The sequence below is a fragment of the Protopterus annectens genome, chromosome 8.part0, assembly GCF_019279795.1.
Source record: "Protopterus annectens isolate FY-2018-M chromosome 8.part0, PAN1.0, whole genome shotgun sequence".
NCBI classification, from domain to species: Eukaryota; Metazoa; Chordata; order Ceratodontiformes; family Protopteridae; genus Protopterus; species Protopterus annectens.
Window position 1 is genome coordinate 850,438,394 of NC_056741.1, and position 17,175 is coordinate 850,455,568.

A 17,175-nucleotide genomic window follows, 5' to 3' on the forward strand; every position below is an offset into this window, starting at 1 on the left:
TACATTTATCCTCCAATGTTTTCAGGAAGGCCATGTGAGGTTCCTGAGTTTGAGAGGGTGGCCTGTAACATGCTACAAATTGCAGAGCAGTCTTGCCTATGGTTAATTGCACCTGGATGGTCTCCGATGCATCGTGCGTTGCCACCAACCTTGAGGTGTGGGTGTCCTTTATGAATATGGACACCTCCTTTCTTGGTGTTGTCAGAGTTTGGGGCGGAACGCATGATATGAGGTGAAACCTGTTAGTGCTGGGGTGCTCTCAGGAGCCTTGAACCAGGTTTCTGTCACAGCACAGACATCAATGTTCTCCATATTGAGAAGGGCCTCGAGTGCGTGCATCTTGAGATTGAGACTTCTGGCATTGAGCAGCATTACCCTTAGTTTTTTTTCCTTTTGGTGTTCTAGGGTGGTAGGTTTAGAATTTGAGCCTTGCCTAAAAAGGCACTATGGGGTGGCAAGAGCCTTTGCCAATATCCGGAAGCCCAGGGTGACAGGTGCAAGCCGTCCCTTGAAGCAGCGTGGCTTGTCCAGCATGTCATCCCAGGCAGACAGACATTGGATCCCCTTTGAATGACACCAGAATTTAAGCCAATTATTAAAGCTGATCATCTTATCACTGTATTGTGGCATCATTCTAGGTGAAGGTAGGATACTGCTCAAGGTCAGGGTCATACCTGCCTGGGCTACATAATCAGAGAGCTCCTCGATGTCCCTTTTCATGTAGTCCAAGGAGGTACATCTCAGGTCGTTGACACCAGCGTGGACAATGACTGAGTCGTACTTGTACCCGCTGTTGAGAGACCTGAGTGCTTGCGTTATGTGGCGGATTCTAGCCCGACAGGCAGCTTACTGTGACCTTCTCCTTACTCAGTCTGGTGAGCGGGGCGTCAGTGTGTCTCACTATGGAATCACCAATGACAAGTGTGTCTGGCATTTTGTTTGGCCTTAAGGGCTGTGACTGTTTGACACTCTGACTGTGTGGTCTATGTGTTGCATGTGTTGGGTCGTGAGGTGGTAGTTGTTTGGGTGTCTGCTTTGGTGGCCTCTGCTGTTTTGGTAAATTTTTGATCAGAGCCTCCGAGTATGTCTTTGTGTGAGTATGTGTATGATTTGAAGTTGTGATGGTACCATGTGTGACTGGGTATGTATTGTGTGTGGTTACCTTCTCCTCCTGTCTGGTCTTGCCAGTCCTATGTTGAGAGAGCTCAGCCTCCAGTTTGGCCGTATAGTTGCATCTCTCGCATGTATTTGTGTTTTGTGGGAGAAGGAGAGGATTGTCTGTGTACATGAGGCAATTGTAACATTGCCTCAATATTCCCAGGTTCACCAGTTGAGCTGGAGAGGACACTAGCAACTGATCCCTCGACATACTAGAAGTAGTAGATAAAGAGACTTTCAAAGGACTCCGGGGGAAGTGGGTTTTAGGCTGGTGGGGTACTATCTATAATAAGAGTGCTTTATCAAGGTGCAAGTACTGTAGGAGTAAGTGCTAGGCTTTACAGAAAGAGAATAGTCTACTTGGGAATCAAGTAGAGATGAACTTTTCAGTTATAGGATATGCTGGTTAGATCAGCAGTACAGCTCGAGGATGGTAGTTCTAAGGGAAAATTTGAAGAGTGGAATTTAGATGTCCCGAATAGTTTAACCGCCGCTGCTCTTGTGTGCAACAGTGGCAACTCCGCGCTAACGCGTTTAGCTTGTTTTATAGCAGGGGGCTGAAGGGAGCTAGGAATTGGCCCAAAATGACCAATGGACTACTAGTTTCTGGCTGAAACTTCACCAAATCGGACAAAAAGGCCGCTCAGTGCTTCCCACTCCCACTGGTAAGCAAAGAAACTTCCCTCCTTCCTAATAAGGCAATGGATCAGTAACAGGAACTAAAAACAAAGCCCAGGGATCAGCAACTCTGAAACTGGACTACTCTAGTTCAGTAAGGTGGGAAAAAAAGAGATTTTTTTTTTATTACAGAGATAAGGAAAAAAACAGACAGTAAATGCTATAAATGCTGTAAATCGGCTAGGGCACTTTAGTGTGTAGCCTACAGAAACAATTTGCAACAATTAGTAACTTAAAGTGCAATAAACAGTGTAAAATGCAGAAATCACTTAAAGTAGCAGTAAAACAGGCGAAATGCAGTCGCTAGCTTAATAACAGTGGGAAAGCCACAAAAAATACTTATATCTGGTAGAAAGTCACTCTTTTAGCTCTCTGCTGCTTGGGTCACTCTGCAGGCCACCACAAGGATCTGTGCTGAGTTGGTACAAGCTGGAAAACGCGTGTTTAGCGTGTTTTATAGGAGGGGGCTGAAAGGAGCTAGGAATTGGCCCAAAACGACCAATGGACTACTAGTTTCTGGCTGAAACTTCACCAATTCGGACAAAAAGGCTGCTCAGTGCTTCCCACTCCCACTGGTAAGCAAAGAAACTTCCCTCCTTCCTAATAAGGCAGTGGATCAGTAACAGGAACTAAAAACAAAGCCCAGGGATCAGCAACTCTGAAACTGGACTACTCTAGTTCAGTAAGGTGGGAAAACAAGAGATTTTTTTTTTTTTTTTACAGAGACAAGGAAAAAAACAGACAGTAAATGCTATAAATGCTTTTAAGCGGCTAGCACACTTGAGTGTGTTAGCCTACAGGTAAAATTAAGCAACAAATAACTTTTTAAGACTGCAAAACAGTTAATCAACACAAAAACAGTTTAAATAGAATGCAGAGCTATATAAACAGGCTAAGATGCAGTCGCTATTGTCTTTCCACATTATTTTGTTAAGGTCTGAAGAAGCAAGCAATCATGAAAGCGCTTACCTATTTTTACTTGTTTTATCATATTAAAGTGTTTTACTCTCAGCATTGGACATCTTTTGTTTTTTATACGATTTTTCTATAGTGTCATGGTGTCTATTTTTTTTTCTCTGCTGTCCCTGTTAAGACTTATATTCACTGACAAAGAAATGGAGAGAATGTGACTACCATTTCTGACACCAGTCGGAATGTCTTTTTTGCAAAGCACTGTTAAGAAAATTGTCTTTGATGTCATGCATGTCAGCAACGCAAGTTCCAGTGGCATGAATTGAAACCTCTTTAAGAATAGTTAGCTCCTGCATGTGTTGTATTTTCATTTCACCAAGATAATTACTGTTCTCTATAATCTCGTTTACATTCCTAGCAAAAAGCACTGTGTTTGGAAGTTTTGAGAGTTTGAAATGTGATGGTCCTGTTCAGGGGGAAGTAGGGTACCTTGCAGCATTGTGAATGCCATTAAGAAGTTGAATGGATAATTTACAACAGCAATATCCTGCATTGATAAAACATTTGTATTTTCATATTTGTATCTTTGTAGCATTTTGGAAGACTACATGAATGACAAAGTGAACTATGTGATTACAGCTCAGGAATGGGATGACAATTTTGAAGAGGTGAGTGTCTACAAAACTTCTAAGATAAACAGTCTGTTTCGATGCTATGTTTCTTTTCCTTCCTATTCCCTATTCTGCTTCTGTCCCGTTAGATCTTAAGATGCCTACAACATCTGACCTCTGTTGCGACGGCTGATTAGTTGACTGCAAACAACATTTCCTTGCAGTGCTTGTTTGTGTGTGTGTGTTTAAGCCATCATTTTTCTACAAAATTGCATACATTTCTGCCTTTTTTGTTTGTGAAATGTTTTTTACTTCACCTGTGCTGAGCCTGAAAGTGATCAGTATTATTCAGTGCACTACCCTGGTAAACAAATTATAAGTAAATACCTTTGGTGGCTTGGGGAAGTATCCATATCATGGGTGGGAAGGGAAAATGTGTCTGCTGACACTTCTTTGTGCACCATAATGTAATATTTTCCTATATGTGCTTGGGTAAAATTATATTTTTTTATGAATGTAAGCACGTTTTATATTGTGATGTGCCTGTAGTAGTGTTTTTGTTATCCACAAATACTTATGAAACCAGATTGGAATTAGATGGCTCACAGTACTGTTGTCATGTTGTTATCAGGTTGCATGTTAATGTGAGTTCAAGTTTCTCTGTGTCTGAAGGCTGTCTAGATGAACCAGCTCATTAGTTAATGTCCTGGTTAACAAAGGGGTAGATCTGAGGATGACCGTTCTAATTTGGGAGGAGGTGAAATATTCTTTGTTTATCGTATTCAACACTGCTATAGCCTAAGCTATATAGGTTATATCCTGCATAGAATATAATAGCCAGTCAGCTTCCAAAGCTTCATGGAGCATTCTGTGTCCCCAAAGCATTAGTCATCTCAAGCTGCGCTGACTAAAAGTCAGGTATGAGTGCCAAGCCCTTCAGAGCTTTCCAGCTGATGGTGGTAGCACTCCTCTGTTGGCATTCGAGGATCAGTGTTCTGTTTGTGCTTTTCCATTGCAGGGGAAGATAAGTTCCATTAAACACCTTACACATATTTTTTTAATGTATAAACTTAGTTTCCTAATATGTGTTTTTATTGACTGTTACGTGACTTTACTGCGTACGTAAGTGCACTTTTGTTTCTGACTGTCTAAACGTTCATTTAAACATTCTAAAACTGTGTTTCTGTGGCAAAACTGTGTTTAAATTATTTTTGGGGGCTGGTAAAGTGTACTAGAGTGTGTTTTACTGTCTTTTTACTGGGAAAGTTACTTTTTAAATTTTACCACCTTGTGCTGATTAGTTTTCCCAAGACAGAGGTATGATTTTCAGCTTGATCATGGAACAAACTACCATTCCCACAGTCGGCCCTTCTTCTAGCCACAAAAAAGAAGTTAGTTAAATAGCCTTGGCTCATCCACAGGCGGGTGACTCTGCTGTCGCCAAAGTTCTTTTCTCAGGGCTCTTATCTTTTTACCTGGATCCGTCTGGTGTTGTCCGAACAGCCACTGTGATATGGGGGGTTAGCCACGTCCTCTGCGACTTTTGGATTCCCTCAGTGGGCAAGAGAGATCCACTCTTTTCAGTTTTGGGAGAAGAGGCAGGGAGGATGCCCCTTCTTAACCAGAAACTTTTTCCCAACCCTTGGAATGCTGTTGCTGCCATTAATAATCTTATTTGCCCCAACCTTTATGTCAGAAAGAAACAGAAAAATGTATCTTCTCTTGCATCAGTTTCACTGGAAAAGAATGATTATATTAACTCTGGCTCAGGGCCTTGCTTATCTGTTTGACCCTTCTTATCTGGTAGTTTCTGGTAAAAGAAAAAGGGAGTGTTCCTCTTTTCCTGGAAAGATTCAGGAAATTGAATGTGGAGAGGAATGTGGTGGGACAGATACAACTTTTTCTTGTCAGATCTCTGATTGAGACTCAGAGGGAACACATGTTATCTGAATCTCTCTCTCTCTCTCTCTTCTATTAAGGATTACTTTTTCTGAGACTATTTCAAGAAGGTGCCAGTGTTTTCAGTGGGAGATTTCTCAGTCCCTCAGAAACTACTGTGAGCTGCCACAGCTGGAATTCCCAGGACCTCCTCACATCCCCCCAGTGCTGTTAGCACTGGAGGAGATATGTTGGTCACAGACTGTGGTTTCAATGATTGCCTGCCTGTTACACCAAAGAAAGCAAGTAGAATGTACAAAGTTCTGCAGTCTTTCAAATTTTTATACACTCATCCCAGACCTGAACCAACAGCTATAGCTTTAGTTAATTCAGCTGCTGCCAGTCATTTTGTTAGTGCTAATCCTGCCACTTCTGACAAGGGATGGTAAAACAATTGATAAGTTTTTTTTTGGGGGGGGGCAAGGGAGCCCGCAGGATTTTTTGCAGGGGGGTGCAAACCCAGAGCCCCACCCACATAGCTCGCCCCGCCCCCCTGCCAACACAGCCCCGCCCAAGTCCACCCACCCCAAGCCCCGCCCACACAGCCATTCCAGTGTCCCATTACTTGGCTATTTCTCCCCATTTACTGTAGACACTGTTCAAATCTGTGTGCATACTGTTTTATGCTTTAGTTCTACAATGATTACAGGCAGTTGGATTTAATTTACAACTTTTATTTCAAACATTAAAGCCCAAACACTGAGACATTTACTAAACCTAAACAAAGCAATAGTCTTACAATGAAAACAGACTTGGCATTAAAGCTTCTCTACTTTTGAAACTCACATTCAATGAAACAGCATTGAAACCCAATGAAACAGCATTGAAACCCACATTCAAAGAAAATGCATCTGGCCAGTGGCAGGTTATTTACCTTTGAACTGTTTTCAAGCAATAGGCATTTACAACTTTTATTTCAAACATTATAGCCCAAACACTGAGACATTTACTAAACCTAAACAAAGGTCTTACAATGAAAACAGACTTGGCATTAAAGCTTCTCTACTTTTGAAACTCACATTCAATGAAACAGCATTGAAACCCACATTCAAAGAAAATGCATCTGGCCAGTGGCAGGTTATTTACCTTTGAACTGTTTTCAAGCAATAGGCTCCTTGCACACCGTTAGGGCCATGCAAAAGTTATTTGATTTACCTGATTGTATTAATTATAATATATAATTGAATTATATCCCTTGTATTATACAGCAGCACTTATTTGAGTGACCCTGCTGAAGTAAAAGTAATCTGAATAATTCCACATTAAAGATATCTGAAACTAATGAAGATGTTGTTGCTAGAAAACAACTGTATATTTCAGTGTTTCATCTACAAATTCAGTGCCTGTTGCCGTCAAAGAATAAATTGCCTATGTTAAATTAAAAAAATGGTAAGCTGGTATATTGCAATAGAAAATGGATGACAAGCTGAAAAACAGGTTCATAGTTATTAGGCATCTCATCCAAAGGAGGACATCCTGAGGACTGCAGCATACAAATGTATATGCTGTAGGAATAGAACCTCAAGCCTTTACATTAAGATGCAGGTATTCTACTTGTGGTGCTACTAACATAGCTTTAAAACTTTATACCACAATAGAGATACCATTTGCTAAACAAAACAGTTGCACATTGTAAATAGACTTGGCATGAGCAGCAGTGAACTTAGCTTCCCTTAAAACTCACAGTTCCTTGAAAATGCACTTGAAAATTCTACCTGTTAACTCTAACTTGGGCATTTCACTTTCTCACAAACATACCACACCCCTCAAGCCTCAACCTTAGTGCAAGAAATCTGGACAAAGCCTAAAATAAATAGGGACAGATTATAAATATGGCTCTCAGAAACTTAGAAAATTGCAAGGGTAACAGGATTTGTGTTGGTATGCATTTTTCTAAATGACATGACATCTAAAACTGAAATGTCTCATTTAGCAACTTCAATCCTTTTTAGGAGGAATATGGGGCAAAAATCTGGACAGCTGAGGGGTATGCTACCTCCCTCTTATACACACACCAAATAATTCTGGTCAGACAAATTAGTTCTGGGAAGGTTGCACTGAACGGCACCGTGCTTGAGCTGAAGTGGGTGAAATCCTGGTAGCCAGTGATAACTGATCTACAGCTCAGCAATGTGGAGCATTAAAGCATTTTTAGCAGAGCATTGTTTCATCACTACCTATTGTGTTTGCACATAAGCTGTAGTTATTTTAAACATTTGCCTTTTTTGATTACTACAGAGTACATTTACCCACCAGAGCTATTGTGTTTTGACTTCAGTGTGGAGCTAGTTGTTGCAGGGCTTGGCTTTTAAGTAAGGTAGCAATGCTTATTTACCATATACCATTAAAGCCACCCTGACCCAACTACAAGTGTATTAATACACAGACACTGCTATAAGACACTGGTCTGCAATAAAATGTAATGAGCTCCGGAAAATACTGTAATCCTGTCCTTTTATTACAATGAATATAAAATACTTCGAAATAAGGTAAAAAAGCTCATAATCTTCGACTGACAAAACTACTTTTCCACACTTCAAAATAATAAAATCAAACCCTCAGAAATTTTGGAAAGGTATCTCTACTCCACTTAACCCCAGCAAACCAGATACCCCTACCCCAGACCCAAACGCTCCTGACCAAGACTTGGCTACCCAATTTAACTCTTTTCATTGAATCCATTTCCAAATTAACTTCATCTTTCTCTAATACCACTACATTCTCCAAAACTCCCTTACCATCCCCAACCATCTCTCTACCTCACTCTGCTACTACTTCCTCATTCCCATCTACTAACTCCCATCCCTCCACTCCTCCTACTCCTACTACTTCATCAGCTTCATCTGCCCCTAATTCTCCCTCTTCACACTCCTTTTTTCTCATTTAAACCTATACCCACTTCTACTATAAAGAAATTCCTTATGAAACTGAAGCCATGCACCAATGCTCCTGAAAACATCCCTTCTTACTTTCTTAGCAAAGCTGCTGAAGCAATCGCTTACCCTCTTAGCATTTTAATCAACTGCTCTATCCAAGAATGTATAGTACCCCAAGTCTGGAAAAGGGCCTTTATCATACCTCTACATAAAAGGTGGCAACAACAACAATGTTACTAATTTCCGCCCCATCGCTATTCTGTCCCCCATCTCTAAACTCCTAGAAAAGTGTATCCAACTGCAACTCCTTCCACATATCTTAGATAGTCACCTACTAACTCCCACACATGGATTCAGACCACATCATAGCACTATGACCGCCCTCCTCTCCTTCCTTGAAACTGTAAATAAAGCCCGCGACTCTGGCCAAATTGTTTCTACCCTACTACTCGACCTCTCTAAGGCCTTTGACACTCTCTCACAGCCTGCTACTAACTAAACTTTCTAAACTTAACCTATCTCCCTCCTCCTTGAACTGGTTCTCCAGCTACTTATCTAACAGATCTCAAGCAGTCAAATGGAAAAAGGCCACCTCCTCATTTCTAAATACTCCTACTGGGGTACCCCAGGGCTCTATACTGAGTCCCCTTCTCTTCAATATATTTATAAATGATTTCATAACTCTATCCCATTCTCAGACATCATCCAATATGCCGATGATTCTGCTATTATCTCGCTGCCACCTCTATCCCCTCACTCCTAAAACTGACTCAAGATGCTTTTACAACAACTGAGCAATGGATGAAAAGGAATCACCTAGCACTCAATGCCTCTAAAACCAAATTAATGTTATTCACCCCTCTAAGGCAACTTCTTTCAATATAAACACATTCCACATCTCTAGACAAAATAATCTACCCCTGGAACTGGTGTCCGAGACCAAGTTACTTGGGGTCCAAATTGATAACCAGCTCAAATTCAACTCCCACCTACAGTTAAATATCAAGAAAACCCATCAAAAACTAGGTATGCTTTACCGACAAAATCATTACCTTACACCTGCTACCAAAATCACCCTCTACCTCATTTCTTATCCCTCCTTCTCTATGGAGCTCCACTCCTAACTAATCTACAGACCTCTCTAAAACACAACTTTCCTCTTGCTACAACAAAATTGCCAAGTTCGCTACCAACCACAAGTCCTCCACCCACCACTGTTCCTCTCTCCAAAAACTAAAATGGCTAGAGCTACCTAGTTATCTCACATATACTCAACTAAATCTTGCACATAAGCTCATTTTCAACCCCTCCCTTTGTCCCTCCCTTTCATCAGCCTTTAAAATGCACCTTCCTGCTAGAGTATTAAGGTCCAACAATCAAAATCTATTAGAAGTATATAAACCAACTAGTCCCCAGGCAAAATCTTCTGTCTTATGGCCTTGCATGCCTTTGGAACTCCCTACCACCTTCCATTCGCACCACCCCCAACCATTTTATATTTAAAAGATCTCTTCACTCACATCTAGTATCCCAGTGGGAATGCTCTTGCTCCCACCCCACATAACTAACACTTGCAAACTCCATCTTCTTTCTTCCTCTGTTTCCTCCTGCAACTTTCCTAATTACCCACCCTAACTTCTACATATTATTATTCCTACAATAATCAGAAAGAATATACTAGGCCACACTTCCCAAGTATTGCTTCCCTAATACGTTATTGCTTCTCAGTACTTTTGTGCATTGCTTCCTAATATGTTATTATTCCTCAATATTGTCATGAAATGCTTCCAAATATGTTGTTATTTCTCAGTGCTTTTGTGCTAAATTTCCCTTTAGTCTGTATTACCTATTAATTTCATCACTAGATTCTACTCGCTCTAGTTGTATTATTTGCAAATTGTTATTTCTTGTATGATTAACTTCTGTGTAATTGTATAATTTGTATATCTATTAATAACCTACTTAGTTTTGGGGGTTTTCTCCCCAGGACTCCATTGAAAACGAGTTCATTTGGCCCAATGGACTATCCTGGCAAACCAACTGCAAATAAAATAAATAAAACTGTCATATGCATTTCAATACCCAAGGCTTATACATTATCTAGTCATGTAAATATTCTCTGCATGGCAACAACGAAAAGGCTTTCAATGCTGGTAATTCTTTAACAATATACTTACTAAAGCTTACTTGCATCTTACAATATCCGACAAGCTTACTAAAGCTTACTTGCATCTTACAATCTCCGACAAGCTTACCTGATGTTCATTAAACCATGGCTACTTAAACAGAGCAACAGGGCACTGTGACAGCATACAGTTCCAGAATAAGAAGCATAAATCAACAGTACAAAAATCTGATAGAAAACCAGAACATTTTGCAAAATCAAGGACAGATGAAAAGCCACGGTCGTATTTGTGATCTACTTTGGATGGGGGAATACTCTGCACACTTACACTGCATAACTGCTCCTTGCCTTCCATGGACACATCCAGAGCCACTACAATGGGGAGTGGGGTGCAATAAGTATGTCACAATTTGAAATGTCTCTGGCTGACAGTGATGGATCTGACACTCATACCTCTCAACTTCAGAGCAAGAAATCTGGACAAAGCCATACATAGAACTAGAAGTGTGACACAAGCCCAAAAATAAGGCCAATTTTTAAATATTGCTCTTATAACTTAAATAGAACAGGTAGATCTTGCATTAGTACAAATTTTCTGAAGGGTATGAAATCTGAAACTCAAATGTCTGCCATTATTTTCTAACTTCAGTCTTTAATGACTTGCCACTAATTTGCCAGAAAACCACAATTTTATGAAAACGGACCAAAATGTGATGCAAAATACCTGTCAAAAAGGGACACCTTTTAATATTAACAGTTAACTTGAAGCAGCTAACAAAATAAGAGCATCCACATGCATTTCTGAAATAAAGGTAATCTATAAGTGATCATTACAGTTATATATAATTGTAAACCCTCCACATTTTCTTCCAAAATTTCCATTTTGGAGGAGGGATTATTAGGGGAGAGCAACATTTTGAGCCAGAATTGGGGACAATTGAGATGTTTGGATATTCCTAATCTACAAAGTGATTTGCACGTACCTCTCAACCTCTTAATGCGGGAAATCTGAACAAGGCCAAATATATTGGGGAACATACAAACACTACTAAAAATTGCTCTTGTATAAACGTAAAGACAGTCTTGCATTAGCATGCATTTTTCTGAAGGTTATGACATCTGAAACTCAATGTCTGTCATTTAATGGCTTCATTCCTAAATGATTTGCTAGAAAATCACAAATTTGAGGAACAAACCAAAAATAAGCAGCAAATATCTATTCATTCTGCAAAGATATGGACAACTGAGAGGTATAGTTCAACCGGGGCTGTCTGAGCTTGCTACCCCCCCCTCACAAAATCATGGTCAAATGGAGCCTCCCCCCTGCAGCCATTCCAATGTCCCATTCCTTGGTTATTTTGCCCCATTTATCATAAACACTAATGTGCATACTGCTTTACTTCTGCGATGATTTAGGATTTCATTTGAAAGTTTTATTTTGCATTTTACAGCACAAACCCTAATACATATCTGTTAAAGCAATGCAGTCTCACAATGAAAATAGACCAACATTGAAACTTCTCTGCTCTTGAAACTTACATGCATTGAAACAGCACTGAAACCCACTTTCAGAGAAAATACATTTTGCCAATGGCAAATATTAACTCTGGGCTGTCTACAAAATCATAGGCCCCTCGAACATAACATACACGTGCTCTTTGATACACCTTCCTGACTGTATTACATTATATTCCTTGTACAATACAGTACAGTTGTTAGAGGGCATTTTAAATTTATTGTTTTGAACATTTTTCCAGTAAACAATGAAACAAAAAGCATCCACCAATGACAAAACTGCCCAATTCAGAACATTTCCATCATAAAAAGTCTACTCAAGTCCACCAGTATCAGTAAAAAATATACACAATCTCTGAAGTAGTAAACTCCACATTGAAAAATTTGTAACTAATAAAGAGGTTGCTGCTAGCAAACACTTTATATGTCATTGTTTAATCTACAAATAAAGTGCCTGTTACCCTTGAAGAATAAATTGCTTTTGTTGCATGCAATAAAAATGAAAAGCTAGTAATACCGCAATAGGGAATGGATAGCAAACTGTTAACAGGTTCATAGTTACTAGGTATCTTTGCCAAAAAGACTGCAGCATCCACCCCCTTTACAACACAATACAGCATCAGCAATGCATTTACCTACTGTGGGAGTAGAACCCACAGCCTTCAGCATCTAAAGCAAGTACACTATCTGTTGTGCTATTAACAATGCAAGCAGACTAAACACAAGCAGCGCTAAACTTTTGCTCCCCTGCAGCTCTCAGCTCCTTGTAAAATCTACTCGACACTCAGCTGTATCTCTGAACTTTTCAGCACAAGAAATCTGGAAAAAGCCAAAATTTATTGGGTGGGGCGGACAAAAGGCCAAAAACCAGGGACACATTTTAAACATTGCTTGTATAATGTTTGAAAGTTGCTAGAATAAAATGCTGCGTTACCACAATACATTTCACTGCCACGTCTTGAACCCAGGGGACCCCGTGCAAAACAGTCAGAGCAACATACCACTACACCAAATCAACTGTTTTGTGAAAGAGGAAGACTGAAACTTAAATAGCTACCATTTAGTGAATTCAGTTCTCACCATAGCACAGCTGTCAGCCTCTTGGCACAAAAGACCTGAACAAAGCCAATAATGGGTTACTACTACAACCACCAAACATTCAGTGAATTCAGTTCTCACCATAGCTCTCAACCTCTTAGCAAATAACACCCGGACAAAGCCAGTAATGGGAGAATATAGCCCCCAAACATATTCAGTGAAATCAGTTCTTACCATAGCTCTCAACATTAGCAAAAAACCTGGATGAAGCCAATAAATACCTGAACAAAGCCAATACTGGGTGAATACAGCCCTCAAACATATTCAGTGAATTCAGTTCTTATCATAACTCTCAACCCTAGCACAAAACCTGGATGGAGCCAATAATGGGGGGAATACAGTCCCAAACACTACCTAAACAAAGCCAATACTGGGTGAATACAGCCCCCAAACATATTCAGTGAATTCAGTTCTTACCAATAACTCTCAACCCTAGCACAAAACCTGGACGAAGCCAATAATGGGGGGAGGGGAATACAGTCCCAAACACAGGGATACATTTCAGATATCCATCTTGTACACTTAGAAAATTGCTAGAATAAAAGTTTTTGTTACCATGCACTTTCTGAAGAATATGAAGTCTGACAAGTGTGTCCATTTTTTTTAACTTTTGTTAACCAGGAAAGTCTGACTTTGGAAAAAAAAAAAAAAAAAAAAGGTAAGTTTTAGCAGAGGCCCAGGGAGAAACACTCCAGACAGCCAAGAATAAAACCAGAGAACATGTAGCTGTCAGGCAACAAGGACACAAATGCAGAAACCACAGATTTTATGAGGAACAGAAAAAGTAAGAGGGAAAATCCTGCAACATTTTTACAAATGGTGGTGGGTAGGGAATTCAGGCTCTTGCCACTTGGGCCCAAGGTACAGGGTTCAAGCCTTATTCACTACCCACCACCATGTACACCTGGGGCATTTTACACACACACACACACACACACGCACACGCACACACACACACCTACCTCTACCTGAAAGTGTCGCATCTTCCTTCCGTTCGTTTCGTTTCAGGTCCCGCTGCCGCTTGCTAAGTGTCTGGTCCCGCTCCCATCTTCCGTTCGTTTCAGGTCCCGCCTGTGTGAGTTCCCGCTCACAAACCTCTCACTGACAGTGATGATGTCAGCACGCCTGCGACTGGACTATTCGGACTTCTTTCTTCTTAAAGGAGAACGTACGTAAAAAAAAAAAAAAAAAAACTTTTTTTGTAATTATCTAGCCGATTCCAGGGGGGTGCAAGTGCACCCCCTTGCACCTGCCTGCGGGCGCCCTTGGGGGGGGGGTATACGCTTCTGCAGTTTTAATTTTCAGAATTTTGAATTGTTCATATATTAAAGTATATTCTCACAAATTGTGAACGTATGTGGAATATTTTATCTACAGTCCCCTCCTGTGAGGTAAATCTACTTTCTGTGATACAGTTTCTCTTCAATTTCTCAGGTCCCTACTCATTGTTTAAAGTGTGTGTATGACTCTGTAAATGCATACATACAGAGCTTTTGCCACTGGTTCTGTGTTGAAGAGGTTTGCCTGACTACATTCACTCTATCATCCAGAAGATGTTAAATGGGATTTTAAATTCTCCTTTGGATAAGGTTTAGTTTTTTGGACCTCTGTTGCAGAGGTTATCAAAAAGGGTTCCTATTAAATGATCTAAGACGCATTCTTTCGAATGTGCCCTGATCGAACTTGAAAGCACGTAAAGGTAAAATGGCGAAATGACACATAAGCGAATTCTTTCCCTGGGAAAGAAATCGCTCAGCCGCTTCCGTTACTTTGCCATTTTCGTGACTGTAGTGCGATCTTGAAGTTGATATATTTAAGTAGGGGGGGGGTCTGGGAGGCACAGCCCCCCACTTGATGTAATGTTTTACAATATTTTTTTTGTTTTGTTTTATGAAACAGCAATTTTTTCCCCTGGGATAAAAATCGCTGTTCTAAGCATTCGAGATTGTCAGCTTTCGCTTACATGGGTTCGATAAATCATCATTCGCTTTTTTAAGCATTCAATGATTTAACATAGACCCTATCAAAAAATATGATGAGAGTGGTAAGCTGATTTAGGGAATTTTCATCCCTCCATCTCTAAATTTTCCAAGAGATTTTCTGCTGGTAAGCAGACGTTTAAAAAACAATGGCAGTGAGGTTCCAAAAGGAAACCTCACAGAACAAAGGACAGTCAAATAAGGCAGAATTAATACATGAGACCTTGTCCTCCATCCCACCCTGAAATCCCTAATCCCTTCCGAAAAGTTTGAATCTCTATTACTCTCTCTGGTAGCAAACTGTTTCACACAAATGTGTTCCAAAACTGATTCAGCAGGGTTGCAGATGGTAGTAGGAAGAAAGTCCTCCTTTCCAGGGGATTGTTTCACATCCACCAGACCAAACCTCTCTGTTCCTTCCTATCCTCAGCACATGCTACTTCAGGGGGTAATAAAAATCATTCCTGTTTCTCAGTTGGGAAAAGGTTTTTATTCAAGAATGTGGATGAATTGTTTGAGAGAAGGCCTGCAAAAGTCAGGCATGAGTATCGAAGAAGGTAGGAGAGTGGCGTTGAACAGAGAGAGAGGAGAGAGCAATGTTACAGTTGACATGACACCCCAACCCTATGTAGAAAATGGGGAAAAGGAGTTTGATGACGATGAGGATTTTTCTGGTGCCAAAGAAAGAAAGAAGATTCCAGGAGACCAGTTCTGGACCCTTCCTTCCTAAACCAGTATGTGATAGTCCCCAAGTTCAAAATGCTTTCTTTTTACATCCTGTTAACTCTTCTTCCTCATTTGGGTTTTTTGGTAACCTTAGATTTAAAAGATGCTTATCATCACATTCCTGTTCACCCAGACTTCAAGCGTTTCTTAAGTTTTTGTGTGTCTGAATTACAAGATCAGTTGTCATCCTTATCCTGTGAGCTAGCCTCTGCTCCAAGAGTGTTCACAGACTCTCTCAGTCCTGTTATAGCTGCAGGCTACAGGTTGTTCACATTTTTCCATAGGTAGACAACTTGCTTATCTTTGCAGACTCTTTTTCAAAGCGTTAGGAATCTCTCACTCAAGTGAGAGATCTCCAATGCTGGGATTCCCAGAACATTTAAAGGTTATTTTTTATTCCATCACATAAAGTTGTTTTTCTGGAGTGTCTGCTAGACACCTCAGTACAAAGAGCTTTTCTTTCACAGGAAAAATATATTTGTTTCAGGGTTTTTTCACAAAGAATTTATTCACTGTGAGGGAATACCTTAATATTCTGGGTCTCATGGCTTGTGTAATTCTCATGATTCCTCTGGCAAGACTCTACATGAGACAGACAGAATAGTATCTGAAGTTTCTTTGATCCCAGCAGCAACACCCATTATCTTTTCAGATTTCCAGTTCTGGAATTTATGAGAAGAGAAATCACTTTGTGGAGGCATCAAATATCCCTGAATCCAGATCTCCCCTCCTCATCTCCTGCTCCAAAGCAGTCAGTCACCTCTAACTTTACTTGGGAGCAGTGTCAAGGTGGATAAAAGTGCAAGTTATCTGGGACAACAAAGACAGACACAAACACATAAATAAAAAAGAGATGCTTGCCCTTTTCAAGACACTTAACTATCTCAATCACTTCTGGTCCCCAGCACCACTTCAAGTTGTTACAGACAGTACCACAGTGATGTGGTATGTAAACAAGCTAGGGGGAACTAAGTCTTACCCCCATATACATACTGGTCATGTTAACATGGGATATAGTTTTAAAGCACATTCTCCCTCTAGAGGCATGTTGCAGACAAGCTGAGCAGGACAAAGACAGACCCTCATAAATGGAAACGAAATCAGAGGTCTTTCAAAAATTGATCGATCTGTGGGTAGTTCCTCAAGTAGACCTTTTTGCATTCTGTTCGAACAATCATTTCAGGACACCATGAAAGAAAGTTGGGAAGGCAGTTGCCTTTTCTTTCCCTTGGACAGGACTGTTCCTCTATACTTTTCCACCATTTCTTCTGATGTCAGAGGTACTTCTGAAGATTCAAAAGGAATCCCCCAAGATCATTGTGGTGACTTCCTTCTTTCCTAGGTAACAGTGGTTATTTCTTCATTTGGAATTGGCTAGGGACAATTACCTTAAGCTTCTTCATAGGCTGGATGTACTCGCGCAAGAATAGGAATGTTTGATTCATCCCAATTCCAAACACCTTCAACTGACTGCATGGATGTTGGCGACTTAATGCATTTTAGACACCTGTTTACTAAGGACATGCCACAGGTACTAATGGAGGCAAGGAAGCCTTCTA

The 17,175-nt window shown here is 40.3% G+C and overlaps 1 protein-coding gene across 3 annotated transcripts in view; it reads left to right on the forward strand.

Annotated features, from left to right (window-relative positions):
• The window catches only part of XRCC1 (X-ray repair cross complementing 1), a 1,655,904-nt gene that overhangs the window by 1,581,124 nt on the left and 57,605 nt on the right, over nt 1-17,175 (forward strand). For all 3 annotated transcript variants that reach the window (XM_044080346.1, XM_044080348.1, XM_044080347.1), the window contains one exon: nt 3,341-3,416. In XM_044080346.1, coding sequence (XP_043936281.1) covers nt 3,341-3,416 — 76 coding nt within the window. The remainder of the gene's footprint in view (nt 1-3,340; nt 3,417-17,175) is intronic.